The sequence below is a fragment of the Ambystoma mexicanum genome, chromosome 13 (assembly GCF_040938575.1).
Source record: "Ambystoma mexicanum isolate Mex_15411 chromosome 13, UKY_AmexF1_1, whole genome shotgun sequence".
NCBI lineage: Eukaryota > Metazoa > Chordata > Amphibia > Caudata > Ambystomatidae > Ambystoma > Ambystoma mexicanum.
In genome coordinates this window covers 547,580,935-547,596,943 of record NC_090938.1, presented here as the reverse complement: position 1 = coordinate 547,596,943, position 16,009 = coordinate 547,580,935, and the positions used below count along the sequence as shown (strand labels likewise).

General features: G+C 49.2%; 1 protein-coding gene across 2 annotated transcripts in view; it reads right to left on the bottom strand.

Annotated features, from left to right (window-relative positions):
• The window catches only part of ATXN7L3 (ataxin 7 like 3), a 323,035-nt gene that overhangs the window by 123,906 nt on the left and 183,120 nt on the right, over window positions 1–16,009 (bottom strand). For both annotated transcript variants that reach the window (XM_069634310.1, XM_069634311.1), the window contains exons 4-5: window positions 6,952–7,123; window positions 6,538–6,635 (exon numbers count right to left, since the gene is read on the bottom strand). In XM_069634310.1, coding sequence (XP_069490411.1) covers window positions 6,538–6,635; window positions 6,952–7,123 — 270 coding nt within the window. The remainder of the gene's footprint in view (window positions 1–6,537; window positions 6,636–6,951; window positions 7,124–16,009) is intronic.

Genomic DNA, 16,009 nt, shown 5'->3' with positions numbered 1-16,009 from the left:
GTGTCTTTAAACTTGTCCGCGGCCTGCCCCATGCGTTTCGACGGTGTAGGTACCAGCCCGACTGCCGAAGTAATTCTCACAATACTGGGCCTCATTCTGAGTTGGGCGGGGCCCTGCAAAGGACGTGGGGTCTCACCACACATCCTTTGCGGGTCCCGCTAAGGGACCAGGGTGCTAATAGCGCCATGGCTACCTCCAAACTTGTAAATGACCCCCACTGTCTTCAATCTCTGCCGAATCGGCGTGAGTTAACGGGTTTGAAGGCTTATCAGAAGATTTACCGCCTACCGTGGCGTTCGAGGGCCTAGTAGTAGGTTTAAGGTGAGACAAGAATTACACGTTCTGTGCTCGTCTTTCCACGGGTATCTGACCCTACACTTAGGGCAAAACCTAAATGGAGTCCTTTCCATAGCGAAAGGTATAAACAAAGATTACCAGACCCAGAGGGCAAAGAGGGGGAAAGAGGAAAGACATAACGAAAGATATGGCCACCCCGACCCCACTCTCCCTACTGTGTAGGCTGGCCAGAGGGCCCGGCCACGTGGATATCTCAGCCACCGGATCTTAGGCAAAATCCACCGCCGTAGAAACTTCCTGCAGTCTTCGTCAAAGTGACTTATAAGGGAATAACCGACAAAGTCGGTATAAAGATAAACAACGTCTCTTATGTAAGAGCTCCGCTATAGGGCGACCAGTTATCTGGGCGGAAAAAAACAATCTGAGGGACCTCGGCGCGTGAGGGATATTGGGTACACCATACGTCACGATAGGGATAGTGTTACAGACACGCCTATGCTGGCACCCCCTTTCGGTCCCCGAAAGACAACATGCAATACTCTGCGGTTACCACTGGCTGTCGGACCATATGCACAGCGTGTGATTCTAAGCAGATTAACAAGCATCAGAAATTGTGTTGAAGATAAATGCAATACTATCCTTGTTATTGAAGTCACTTCAGGGTGTAGGTAAAATGTATTAGCATGACCAAAAAGTATTGATTCCAAAGTGTAAATGTATTAGCATGACCAAAAAGTATTGATTCCAAAGTGTGCTCAACTCTTAAAAACAATTGCCCTTTTTTAAAGAATGCTCAACTAAAACAGAGGTGTAAATAAATAAATATTTATGACTGAAATCTTGAGTTTGTTACTTGGCTACTTGTATTGACTGATTTCATCAGTCCAGCGCTACAGCTCACATTTGCCCATCTTGAGATAGGCCTGGCTGCTCAGCCACTCTACCAACTTGTGTAGTACAGACCTATAACAAAATGTGGGTTGGAGCACGGTCTATGGAGCTGAGGCCCTTTGTAGTAAATACAAGTCTTGCAAAATATTAGAGAGTTTGTTGTAGAAAAACACTGTAGGGTCACAAGCTGTTACACTTGTGGAGCTGAAATGAACAAAAGTAGCTACTCCAAGTCTCAAATGAGAAAAGCAAAGCAAAAGACACTGAGGTAAGTACCCCAAGTTTGAACAGTACCTCTGGTTTGAAGAAGAGTGGTCCAGATGGATTCTGTCCTGTTGCAGCGATGCAGACCTTGGGTTCCTGAGCCTCAGTCGTGGGGACAAGAGGAAGGACGTCTGGAGGGCTCCAGCGATGGCAATTTGGAGGTCAGCGGCAGTCACAGGCTCTTTTCGGATCAGCGGCACTTTGCGGTTTCAGCGTGCTGTAAATAGCACCACCGCGGATCTTGGATACCGTTTGGGCTTCCTTCACTCCTTGGGTCTTGCACTCTGGTGAGAGGACTCTAGCTCTGGTCATCATGCTTCTGGAGGGTCCTTAGGAGACTCCTGGAGCTTCTGGACGGATTGCAGACGTTGCACTTGACTACGAGTTTCTTGTACAGCCAGTCGGAGAAGGTGGTCCAGTGGAGTTTGTCTCTGGGTTAGTTGGTCCCACTAACCCAGGGGAAGAAGTCATCCCTTCCAGAGCTTCTCTTGTCGATCAGAAAAAAAGGTTTCAGCACAGCAGTGGGGCTTCACCGGGCTATTCAAAGTTCCAAGAGGATGCAGCAAGCTTCGTTCATGGTTTCTTCGGTGGGTTTTCTTCTCAGTGGTCGACTCTGCCTCTAGTCCCAAAACCCTTGCCTTTTAAGCAGGTTTCTCCCAATCATACAGATCCTAGCTGTCGCTCAAAGAGCAGGGTGGCTGTCTGGAAAGGACAGCCAGCCAACCAATCCGGACTGGGTGCATTTAGGCATTCCTAGAGACAAAGAACAGGGGAGTTTCGGGAACCTCCCTCACTTCCTGCCCTTCCAGATACACTGGAGCCAGAGGTGGGTTTCAGGATTGAAGCCCACCAAAGGCAAAAAAGAACAAAGGGCTCAAACCTGGCTTGATTCCCAGAGTAAAACCCAAGAAACAAACAAGAAATGTCGAAAAAGGACCGGGGCCATTTTGACAAAATGGTCACCCATGGCTGCTATACTGCAGCTGAGGATTCAGCCTGCGGTAGAAAAGCACAATGGTAGGAAAATTAAACCACTGCCACCAGCTATTTAAAGCAGTGAGGGTAAAAATGTTACATGGGAGCCACCAGGGGGTGCTGAGATGATATGACGAGTCTTTGACTGTCTCCTCTGTGGGCTGCGTGTATAGGGACCTGCGCCCCCCCCACTACCTCCTTCTATAAGTCTTTTGCTTATAGAAGTAGATAGTGAATCCATCATCCCCCGGAGTGGTGCCTCCCTTCATCGAACTGATCGTATCTACAATTTCCTGAGGAGTGATAGGATTTTCCAGTGGACCGGCCTGTTTGGGCGAGAGGCAAGGAATTGGTAGAGTATCTAAGAAAGCGTCAAAATCTGAGCTTCTCCAAAATCTGAGGCTTCTCTAGCGCCCTTTTTGGCAAAATTATTTGACTCCACTCTTGAATCTGGTGCCCTGCCTCAGTCCATACTCTCAGCCCTCATAGTGGTTATACTTAAAGAAGGGAAAGACCCCTCTCACCGCCCCATTTCATTACTCAATACCGATGTAAAAATCCTGGCGAACCTCCTCGCTAACAGACTGGCCCAGCATCTCCCCTCCTTGGTCCACGGAGACCAGGTGGGCTTTATTCCAGGTAGGCAGGGGACTGATAATATTAGGAAAGCCCTGGACCTCATGCACAAGACCTCGAGTGGAGGCCTGGATGCCTATTTGCTTTCTATCGACTCGTAGAAAGCTTTTGACCGGGTCGAGTGGCCATACATGGGGAGGGTGCTGTAGCAGATGGGGTTGGGGACTAGGTTTTGTCGGTGGATTGCTGCCCTGTATAACAGGCCTTCAGCTAGGGTGTTGGTAAATGGTACCATCTCCGATCGGCTCTTTCTTTCCCGGGGGACTAGGCAGGGGTGCCCCATTTCCCCCCTTTTATATGCTCTTGCAATGGAACCCCTTGCCATAGCGATCAGGCAACATCCGGGGATTTCGGGGATAAGAGTGGGGGATCTAGATTTCAAGCTCTCTCTTTTTGCGGATGATATTTTAGCATACTTAACCAACCTGGACTTCTCCCTCCCCAATCTTCTTTCTCTGATCGAGCCTTTGGAGTTTTCTCGGGTTTGAAGATTAATCCGTCTAAATCCTGTTTAATGCCGGTGGGGCGGGGTTCCCAGGTCGGTGAGGATGGGGGCTATGGTGGAGGGTATCAAGGTAGTGCTTTCAGACATCCTTTATCTCGGGATTCACATCCCGAGAGATCGGAGCTCCATATTTGAAGCCAATTACCCCCCCGATTCTCTCCAAAATTAGGACTGACCTTGCTAGGTGGGCGCCCCTGACCCTTTCATGGTTTGGTCGGATGGTGTCCGTTGAGATGAATATTGTTCCCCGCCTTCTTCATCTCTTCTCCTCCCTTCCTATTAGAATCCCAGAGTCATTTTTAGGTCTGTTCACCTTGCGATTCATCATTTTGTATGGAGGGGTAAGAAACCGAGGATTAAGCACGATACTTTGACTCTCCCGAAGTCTTTTGGGGGGTTTGGATTCCCTGACTTCCGCCTGTATTATAAGGCAGCCCAGCTTAGAGTCTTGCTGGAACACATGAGAGACGATTAGCGTACTTATTGGACATATACTGAAGACACTCACACGCACCCAAGGAAAGTTAGAGACTGCTTGTGGGCTCCAGGAGGTGCGCTCCCGCATCGGGTGAAGACGCATCCTACTTTGGCAGTACTGTGGCAGCTTTGGAGATCCTCTGGAGAGAATTTTGCTCCTTCTTCTTGGCCTTCCCCTCTTTCTTCTCTTTGGGGTCCCCCCATGGAGCTAGATAATAAGGGGTCGACGTAACACTCAGAAATAGTCAGATATGGGCCAGGAGAGGGCTGTCCAATTATTTCGACAGGGCTCCTTCGTGGACTATGACTCTTTGGTAGAGGCTATGGGGGATAGCCCAATGTCAATCTTCGAGGAATCCTCACCTCCCCCCCCTTGAGTTACGGACCTGGTCCGCTTTCCCCCTTTGAGAGGGTGATCATTGAGTCTCGGTCTCGTAGGGGGTTGCTCTCCAGAATTTATGGGGCACTGATAACGGCCCGGCTTCAGTGCAGGCAGGGCTTCAAGCATTTTTGGGATGAGAAGCTTGGGTTTGTGATGGACGACTCCACCTGGTCTAGAATATTTGAAACCCTTTTTTCGGGCTCTTTGTACACAGCCGCGTTGGAACATAACTTTACGATCCTTCATACATGGCATCTCCCCCCGGCAATGCTGTCTAAGATGCATCAGGGTCTTTCCCCCCTGTGTCCTAGGGAATGTGGCTCTCGGGGTACGTGGTTCCATATGTGGTGGGAGTGCCTTGTGTGTGCAGGTCTATTGGTCGGAGCTCCTCAGTTGGATCAAGGAAATCATGGGTATCACTGTGGCCAACGGCCCCCTGGAGATTTTGTTTGGGGTTACAAGCTCTGAAGATGGCTCGGGGGGCCTCCGGCAAGCAATAAAGGGAATGATGAGAGCAGAGAGGTTAGCCCGGCCCAAAATTGGAAAAGTAAACTAACCCCATCCAAACCTGAGTGTTGTCTAAACTGTAGGTGATATTTACCTATGAGAAACTGTCTGCGATGACCCACGATAAAATGACAACCTTTCTGCGGGATTGGACTCCGGTACTGTTGCAAGAAGACTGAGTAGCTGAGACTTTGAAGGCTTTAACTAGCCCGATTTCTTCACTTGTGGCTCGTGGGCCTAAGTTCCGGGTCACCCTCCCGGTTTGTTGTTCTCTTTAAACCCTCTTGGGTCAGTGAATGTTTGAAACATGTTTTCTAATCTATGCTTCGGTCCCATTCAGAACTCTGTAATAGTTCAGCAAGGGGGTGTGGTGGGGGGGGGGGGGTTTACACTGGATTATAGGACTGTTGGAAGTGCGCTTAACAGTAGTGTATGGTTTTCTGTATTCTGAAAATGTTCAATAAAAAGTTAATGGAAAAAAATAATGTTACATGAGTAGGTATGAGAAGGGCCTACTGGGAAACGCCCACAGCACTCCACATAAAATGGGGTGTGCTGGACCTATAAAGAGAAAAGTTAAGTAAAGTCAATTTCACTTCACTATTCTTGGGAACAGTAGTTCACACAAGTAAAGGTATTTAAATCTAGGAGAAAACTAAAGGATTTGTGACACTGCAATGAAGGTGCTGTGTGTCACCATACAAAAAGTGGATGCCTATGGAGTTTGTCGACTCCAAAAACAAAGAAAACATATAATCCAATTCAGGTAAAAACACATTATAGTGAGCAAAAGGTCTCCTTCACTCCAGGGTTAAAATGAAAAAGTCCCAAGTCCAGCAAAAGAGCTGGGGGTTGCTAAGGTTGAAGGGAATTAGCACAGAAATTAGTATCTCCCTAACAAATGCTTATCCTCTGATTGATTAGTAATATACTTTTTCAAATTCTGTCAGTTGTCTTGTTGCTGCGCTATGCATCTCGCACTGCCTTAACCAGTGCCTTAACTGTATATATTCATATCTATCAGTTTCCTTCACACCCAGGTGAGCGTTTTAGATCATGGATCATGTGGACTGCTTGCCTTAGGCGAAACAGCTTAGGCACGTTAAATTTAAGGGCACTGAGTCAATGTGCCCATTAACTGCTTCACTATTACAGGCTTGCTACAAAGCATGGGAAAATTGACCAACCATTTGAGCTGACAGACAAAGCTAGGCAGTTGCCAGAATGACGCAGACAACTTGGATTACAAGGTGGAAGACAAGTAAGAGAGGGGGTCCATCTCAGTAAAGTGACAGAAACGTGTTGGGTCTAAAGCGCCCTCTCTTTAGATCCACCACAGCAGTTTCAAAATTAAAAGTCACAGGAGGCAGAAGGAGCCCCAGTGGAAACAGTTAAGGTGGATTTTTAGTTGACACAGGTTCAAGTTGGCACATCTACTCCTTGTGAGTTGTAATATTTACAAGCGGCTTCGGTCCATTGAGATCTATTTTTCTAAGGATGTACACCTTATGGGCAACAACTGCTCAGAGTACACAGAATCAAGACCATGATATGAGCCAGTGCATGGAACATTTTGTTCAGTAATCTGATCTGGTTTGCTTACCTTTCTTTTCTGACCCATAGGACCAGTCGTTATCATTAACATCGTCGTTGTCCTCCTGGTCGCTCTCAGACTTGTTCATATTATTACTGCTGGCTATCCTGTTACCAGAGAGTCACAGAACATTACATACAATGTGTACAAGCGGGCCACCCTGCCCCGTCCTCTTAATACACTGATGCATGAGCCACGTCTTCATATCAACAAGAGTTCTCCTTGCACTACAATTACCCCCAGGTAAGAGCTTAGTTTCTACAATTAAACATCATCAAGGCCCACAATCAATAAATCCACACCTACGCCCAACCCCAGACACTAACTTCCCCACAATGCCAACTAAAACCAACCCCACTAAACCGTGCACATATTGAAGGGTCACTGACCTAAGGCCCAGGGCCGCGTGGGGTCTTCTCTCACCTTCGGTTGGCTATTCTGCTGCTATTTCGGCCCATGCCCAGACATTTCTCCAGGTGTGGGGCAAAGCGGGAGGCAGCGATGCTACGGTTGCAGTTGGGACACACGCACTCTTTATTCTTCCACTGGTTGTAAACTTGACCAAATATATCTACACCAGGCTGGTCCACAATCTCTGTGAAAACAAAGAGAGGGGCAAAGGTGAGTAAGTGTGCGCTTGAAGCACAGGAATCAAGCAAAGGAAAAAACAAAAGTTATAGTTATGGGTTGACGCTCAATTGAAGACACAATCCACATATGCAACTAGGATATTTTCAGAAGCATTAAACGTTGCCTTGACTTAATATCACATCTTATGTTTATTCCTTAATTCTGGTGTAGAGAATTGTGTATTTTGCCTACGATAAACTTTAAAGTGTCTACCGACAATACAATGCAATTGTCGTTTAAACCCCTCAAAGCATGTACATGGTCGAAAGAGATAATGGACTGCAACAGATCATGCAGCTGAATGCTTTTTAGCAATTCGGAATGGTATCTTAAGTAGAGCAAGAATCCTCTCTAGCACTCTGTTCACTGTCACTACAGCATTTATGAGACATTTCCCCGGCCTGCCAATTGCAGCAAGTGAACAGACTACACAAAGCAGCAAATAGGCTTGAAAGGATTTTAAAAGACTTGTCAGGATCCAAGTGTGTTAAACACCTATGTCTACTAGGGTTTTGTCTAAAAATTGTCCTAAGTTGGGGGCCATCAAATATACTAACTCTTATAAATATCTCTGAGTTGTTGGACAGTCACGCAGGCTACTGCACGCTAATAACCAGTAAAACTCAATGCGCTAAACTAAAAACTAGTGCGTAGTTTTGTGTTACACTAGGCTGGCTATTCATTGAAGGGCATCATGATGCTGTATACACAGTGGTTTATTCCAGTTGTGGTATATGGATTAGAAGCTTCAACCCTGTACAATCTTTCCTGGTTAGAGAAAATCGAAGGCCGCTTCTGGTGTACCGCATTGGACTTGTCCCATTCAATCTATCCGTGTAGAATTAGGAGTGATATCCCTCAAGGCCATCGTTCTGCAACAATGAGGACTTCTTCCATTGAAAGCACTATATCACCCTGTGAGTCAGATGTTACGCATATTGGGATCAGATAGTATACGGTTACATAAAACCAAAGTCCATAACAGGTATAACGCCATGTGTATTGAGTTATATTCAGACTTAAATTGGTCAGTTGATAATTCCTGCTGTAGTCGGTATAGAACCATTAAGACTGCCTTCAAAAAACGACACCAGAAAATAGACTGGGAAAATAATTTCTATCATAAGAGTACCCTGCACCATTGCCATCAACTCGAGGGTATTACCTATACTTACCTAACTCCACAGAGGTACCTAATACGCTGTCCTAGCCATGCAATACGTAGGTACCGTCTTTTGATGAGGACCAATCAACTGCAAGTAAGAGCCACATATGGCACCCAATGGCAATTGTTAGCTAATCGGCGCTTTATTCGAATTTGTAAAAAAGCCAGCGTATTTGGAGACAGTGAAAAACATTCGTATGGAATGCCCCAAACTTGAGCCGTTATACTCAATGATGTATGAGAGACATATTCATCAGATTACATCCATACCTAAGATACATTTTTGGCACTACTGCTTAAATTTTCCATTCGACTCAATACTTATTGCCGTGTATGCCGTATGGTACGTTGTGCAATCCCTGTGGATTTGTAATATATGAATTGTGATTATGTTACCATTAAGTATCCTTTCCTGAATGCTCCTTTTATCACAAATACATGTTATCTTGGTGTAGATTAATATTCTGAACATACCAGTGGTATTTGATTGCCCCAATATGCAACGCATTAATGTTTATGGTAATGGATTGCAGTCTATGATGTTTCAATGAAAGCCTTTGATGAATTATAGAGTGCCCCCTTGGCCTTTATTTGACGATTAGATCATGAACAATTTAATATGAACTATGAATTCTGAATTTGTTATGAATCTGATATGAATTGTAATTATGTTGAATGAATGAATGAAGTGAGAAATTAATGCAGGTAAATTGATTGATCATGATGGATATGTATTTTCTATGAAATTTTATGTAAAGCAAATAATTGTAAAAAAGTTGTAAAAGTTCTTTTGAACTATAAACAACTATAACAATATATCAAATAAAATAAAAATGAAAGGAAAGGGGTGTTCTGAACTTGTAACAACCTTAACCAATAGGTGACTGGGGAGGAGAAGGGAGTGTGGGAGGCGGTGGAGGGCATTTGGGTTTCCCAACAGATGTAAGCCCCCTTCTGGACCTCAGACCCCAGGAGAGTCTAGTCCAATCCGCTCGATTCGAAACAGTCACAGGGATTTAGCACCCAGGTCACCTCGGACCCCAGGACAGTCAAGCCCAATCTGCTTCTTGATCCCCAAAACAGTCACAAGGATTTAATACCCAGGTCACAATTTGCAATCCTTCCAGGGGCACAGTGCCAGACTCATTTCTTGTCAGTCCAAACGACAGAGCCCAGCCCACTTTCCCAGCTGCGACACAGTCACATGGATTTAGTGTCCAGCATTCTCCTGCAGGACTATAGTACCCTTCTCACTTGGTAGCAGTTTCAGGGATTCTTATTAGGACAGTTTTCCTGAAGTTCTACTAAGGGCTTAGGAAAACATGCAACTGAGACAGTACAAAACTCCACTCTTAGTAGAAGGCTGTAGCACCCGAGTATATGGTAGCATAGACAGAGCAGCCAGGTGTATCTTGGGAGGGAGAGAGGGCTGCAGGAAAGTACAAAAAACTTGTAGTATACCAAGGGTTCAACAGAAACACTTACAACCAGAAATATTATACAAGGAACAAGTTACTTACCTGTAACTGTTGTTCTCCAGCATGGGTCTGGCATGGATTCACATGCTCATGAATATTCCGCGTCGTCAGGTTGGGAATCCTCGGTAAAGAAAAAATCAGTATCAGTTTAGTTTCTGAACTGTCTTTCTTAGTAGTAACCAATCACTGGTCTCTGGGTCATACTGCCCTCAGCCAATGACTGCCCTCTCCCTAAGCCCCTCCCCTGGCAGCCATCCTCCGATTTGGTAGCACATAAAGTGGCAGTATGACCAATGAAGAGTCGCAGAGGGGAAGGAGGGAGGGTTCGCATGTGAATCCACGCCAGACCCATGCTGGAGAACAACAGTTATTGGTAAGTAACTTGTTCCTTCTCCAGCATGGGGTCTGGCATGGATTCACATGCTCATGGATATAAGAATACATAGCAGTACACACATGCACAACCACGGGAGGTGGCAAGGCTCAACATTAAGCATTTCATCACTCAACATTAAGCAACTCTTACCCCCTCACCAGGCCCACCTTCAGGCGAACAGTTTGCGCAGCACTGCTTGGCCGACTCTGGACTCCTCCCTGGAATCCCGGTCGACGCAGTAGAATCTCGTGAAGGTGTGAGTCGACCTCCACGTAGCAGCCCTGCAGATGTCCAGCAGGAGCACACCAGACAAGAACGTCGTAGTAGCAGCAATCGCTCTGGTCGAATGGGCTCTCGGACGGACGGGCAAAGGTCGGTTGGCCAACCGATGACAGTGCATGATGCAGCCGGAGAGCCATCTGGAAATGGAAGCCTTCGAGAGAGCCTTCCCTTGGTTCACAGGTCCAAAGTTCACAAACAGCTGTGACGTCTTCCGAAAACTCTTCGTTCGGTCCACATAGAACTTAAGTGCTCTAGCTACATCCAGCGAGTGCAAAGTCCTCTCGGCCGGCGACAAAGGCGTCAGAAAGAAAACTGGCAACACCAAGGGCTCGTTAAGATGGAAGTCCGACGGCACGTTGGGCATGAAAGAGGGGTGCGTCCTCAGCACCACCCTCGTATCGTGAAAAGTCAAGTATGGAGGCTTGCAGGATAGGGCCTGAATCTCTCCCACGCGTCGTGCGGAGGTGATGGCCACAAGGAACGCTGTCTTCCACGACAGGAACTTCAACAGGGCCGAATGCAAAGGCTCGAATGGTGGCCCCATGAGCCTGGTCAGCACCACGTTGAGCTCCCACGCCGGGGCTGGAGCCTTCACCGGCGGGAACGATCGGAACAGTCCCTTCATAAATTCCTTCACCAGTCGATGAGACCACAAGGACGGCCGTCCTGCAGTTCTGGTGTATCGGGAGATCGCTGCCAGGTGTATCTTGATGGAAGCGTGAGCAAGTCCAGCTTTGGCCAGCGACAGTAGGTATGGTAGCACTTGAGGTGCCGTAATCCGTAGAGGGTTGATCTTCTGTGCACGGCACCAGACAGAGAACCTGTCCCACTTATGTCCGTAGCACTTGAGAGTTGAGGACGCCCTGGCCTTTCCAAGAACCTCTCTGCAGTCAGCCGGGATATCGTACCCTCCAAACTCTAGTGCTGCAGGAGCCAGGCCTGCAAGTTCAGAAACTCCGGGTTGTGATGAAGAATGGCGCCTCCCTCTCTGGAGAGAAGATCTGCGTCCGTCGACAGCTTCATTGGTGGGGACGCTGAGAGGTCCAGAAGGTCCGGGAACCAGATCTGTCTCTGCCACGCCGGTGTGATGAGGATCATCCTGCACTGGAACCTCTTGAGCTGGCTGAGTCGAGCAGCAGCGGCAACTGAGCAAAACGCATACAGGAACAGGCCGTCCCAGGGGAAAGAGAAAGCATCGCCCATGCTCCTCGGCTGGGGGAACCTGCTGGCGAACCTCTGGCACTTGGAGTTCGTCGCTGTCGCGAACAGGTCGATCTGGGGTTCGCCCCATCGTTGGAAGAGCCGATCCACTTGATCCTGGCGTAGTTCCCACTCGTGGAACGAGCACAGGTCCCTGCTGAGTGAGTCGGTGATGGTGTTTTTTATTCCTGCCAGATGAAAAGGGAACCAGAAACATCCCCTGGGTCGAAGGCCCAGTGCCACAGATCCTGGGCCTCCTTGGATAGAGCTGGGGATCTGGTGCCTCCCTGCTTCGGATGTAGAACATTGTGGTGGTGTTGTCGGTGAAGATCCTCATGACCTTGCCCTTGAGGGACGGGAGGAACGACTTGAGCGCCCACAACACGGCGCGGAGCTCCAAGATGTTGATGTGGAGAGACCTCTCCTTCGGGAGGCAAAGGCCTCTTGCGTGGAGATCTCCGGTGTGTGCACCGCATCCCTCCAGGGAGGCATCCGTCGTCACAGTCTCCTGATGTGCCAGGGTCTGGAAGTCCGTGCCCGCCGTGAGGTGTGCACGGGTGCCCCACCACTGGATCGCCCGACGGAAAACCTTGTTGAGCGGGATCTTGTCTTCGAAGCTGCCTGCTGCTTGCATCCAGCGGGCGTCGAGGAACTCCTGTAGAGGACGCATCCGTAGCCCGCACAGGCGCACTAGATAGATGCAGGAGAACATCATACCGTTGAGGGACTTGATAGATCTCACCCTGGCCACGTCCTTGGCTAGCAGGCGCTGCACCTTGCCTAAGATGGCCTTCGTCCTTTCCTCTGACTGAGACGCCAATCGTTCCACTGTATCGAGCTTCGCTCCCAGAAACAGTGCACCTGCGACGGAACCAAATGGGATTTCGGGTGGTTGATGGAGAACCCCAGCTCCGTGAGTAAGCAGACGGTCTCCGCCGTGTGCTCGACGACGAGTTCTCTTGTCCTTGCACGGATGAGCCAGTCGTCCAGGTAGGGGTAGATGTGGATCCCCTGCAGGCGCAGCTGCGCCGCCAATGGTGCTAGGCACTTGGTGAACACCCTGGGTGCCGAATTCAATCCGAATGGCAGAGCTCTGAATTGGTAGTGGCGTCCTTGGACTACGAATCTGAGGAACTTTCGGTGTCCTTTTAGGATGGGGATGTGGAAGTAAGCATCCTCCAAGTCCAATGACGATAGGAAGTCGCCCTCCTCCAGCTGTCCCAGCACGAGAGTGACCATCCTGAACTTCTGTGCCTTGATGTATTTGTTCAACCGACGTAGGTCCAGCATGGTGGTCCAACCGCCTGTCTTCTTTCCGACGAGGAAGTATCTTGAGTATACTCCGGAGCCCCGGAGCCTCTTGGGGACGAGCTCGATGGCACCTTTCTTGAGCATCACCTTTACCTCCAACAGCAGTTGAGGGACATGATTTTCCTTCTTGGCCACGGGAGGAATGCAGGGACACTTCTTTTGGAATTCGAGAGTGTGCCCGTGGGCCAGGGCATTCAGCACCCAACTGTCAGAGATGGACTGCCACAAGCTGACGAACTTCTCCAGCCGGCCTCCAACCGGGGTGCTTCGGTGGGGGCCCGACGCTACAGCCGGTTCAATCTTGCTTGGCCTTGCCACCTTGGCCTCCTTGGCGACGACGCCGAGATCCTCCTTGCTTGCCTTGACCCCTTTAAGCCTCCTGGGACGTGGAGCGGGCCGCCTGGCGGTACATAGAGGAGCAACCGCCTGATCCCTTGGAGGCCCCCCTGTCTGCCTCCGGCGCTCCGAAAGGGCCGTTGTTGCTGAAGGACTCCCAGGGCTCGGGCCGTCTCTATGTCGGCCTTGATGGCCTGCAGCGACTCATCCACCGTTTTCCCAAACAGGTTGTTGCTGTCGAACGGCATGTCCAAAACCCTGGTTTGCACGTCCTGACGGAAGTCTGCCGCCTTGAGCCAGCCACATCGTCGAAGGCAAACACTGTTGCCTAACTGGCGAAAACCGGTGTCGGCAATGTCCGTTGCCACCGTTATGGCGTGGTCCAACACCACCTCACCTTCCTGCAGAATCTCCAGAGCCTCCGCCCTCTTGTCCTCTAGTAGGAAGTCCAGTAGGGAAGCTATCTTGTACCACAGCTCCCTGTCGTATCGGGCCACAATCGCTAAGGCGTTGGCCGCCTTAATTGTCGTCGCCGCCGACGAGATGACCCATCGCCCCATGGCGTCCAATTTCTTACCCTTGCCGTCAGGTGGGGAAGTAGAGGTTGAGGCTATCGCCCCCGCCGCCTTCTTCTTGGCCGCCACTGAGACGACCGAATCCGGCGTAGGTTGAGCCCTGAGGCACAAAGGGGCGGCGTCGGGCACCCAGTACTTCTTCTCGTACCTGTCCCTCTTGGCAGGCGTCGTGGACGGGTTCTTCAGGATCGCAAGTCCCTTGTCCCAGATATCGTCAAGTAACGGTACCGCGAGGACCGTCTTTCTCTTGGCCTCTCGCCGTTCATAGAGGAAACCCTCCTTCTGTTCCTCGGGTATCTTGGTATCTATCCCAAAACACTATAGTCAGAGACTGGCGCACACACCACCTTCAGTGTAGAGCCAAAGCGATATTCATATAACCCTTCTATGTACTCCTGTGACTTTTTAGTCACATAGACAATCACCTAGTTATGGCTGGTGGCAATGGACGTGTTCTTCCAACTATTGTATATTTTCTTTACCGCAGGGTAAATCCATAGCCTCGGTAGTGCACATTACGTACGAACCTGGGGACTCTCTTCTTTTGTCGTCATTACATTTAGTCTACCAGATAGCAGCCTCTCACATCAAAGTCTTCCATGTGCATCACATGTCCTTTACTTGTAACTAAGTCATCTTCATGTAACAGCGCCTCGATGTCCACGGGCTGACCGCTTTATAAATGCAAAAAAAAAAAGAAAAAAAAAGAAAGCTTGTCCCAGGTAACTGGGTTGACAGCCACTTTTCAGAGTTGGTCTGACCATTCCTGCTAGCTCTATTCAGGAATTTAAAACCTAGATTTTTTGTTTCCTACCACCCTTTTCACTGTTACTACTGTTATTGTATTTACTACGCCCCCCCCTCTGTTAGGCCCTTTCTCCCTCTATCCAGGTGTCCCATTTGCTGATATTGTATTTACTATTGCCCTCCCACCCCCGGTTAGGCCCTTTCTGCCTCTAGCCAGGTGTCCCAAACCTAGGTACTCCTATTGCACTTACTCTTACTATTACTGTATTTACTGCTGCCCCCCTGTGTTATGCCGTAGGTACTGCCATTGTATTTACTATTATTGCATCTACTGTTGTCCCAGCGCGTTAGGCCTTTTCTCCCTCGATCAAGGTGTGCCAAATCCAAACAACTACTATTGCGTTATCACTCAGTACACTTCCTGCAATCTTAGTCTTGGTGCCTTGACCAGATACCTTCCGTCCTCGCCCTCTAGACGTGCAGCCACTCTCTGACCCCCACATCGCTCAGCTACTGAATTGCTCCATCCCACAACCATGAGTGACTCCCCCTGCCGGTTGGGGATAACACGACAACAAGGACCACCTCTCCACCCCCTCAACACTACACCTTCTGCACCACACCAACACCGCAAGCAAACCATAATGCACCCCACTGTCCTCCGTACTAGTGCCCACATTTAAGAACCCCCCACATGCCACATCCGTTCACAACCTCAGACTCATGCTCCCGAACAACCTTACACTATGACCAAATCGCGCACCCCCCATTCATCATTCCGCCTCTAACTCTAAGATCAGATGAGCGCTCTGGCGTGCCAAACTCCACAGGCCCCATTCCCTCAACCCACACATTTCAGCCCATTCGGACCTCTTGCCCTCCGTCTGACCCCAGATATCTATTGAGAACGACCCCCTACTCCCCGTTCATGCTCCCCGCACAATCTCCAACTGACAAGCCAGGAGCTCTCTGGCGCTCCAAACATCACGAGCCCCCATCACTAACGTGGCATCGGTGCGATTATTTAGGAATTCCACCCTCCTCCAGACCAGCCCCCCCAACCTCAGCCCTCCCCCTTTAACACCTGCACTAGCACCCACTTGTGTAGAGCTCCACTTAACACCAACATCATCAACCCTCCACCAACACACACTCCATCCGCACCCCCCACATCCGTCCCACACCTCATCACCGCCACTCCTTTGAAAACCCAACGTTCCCTTGACAGCGCGGTCCAACAAAGACTACTGCACCCCTCAAACTCCACACAGCTCAGCGCCCCCTCTTCACCTGGGAAACCCTACCCCCCTACCGCCCACACCCCCTATGTCCCCACCCCCAGCTCCTACTCAATCCCCATTCCCAGACCTCCCCTTCAAAC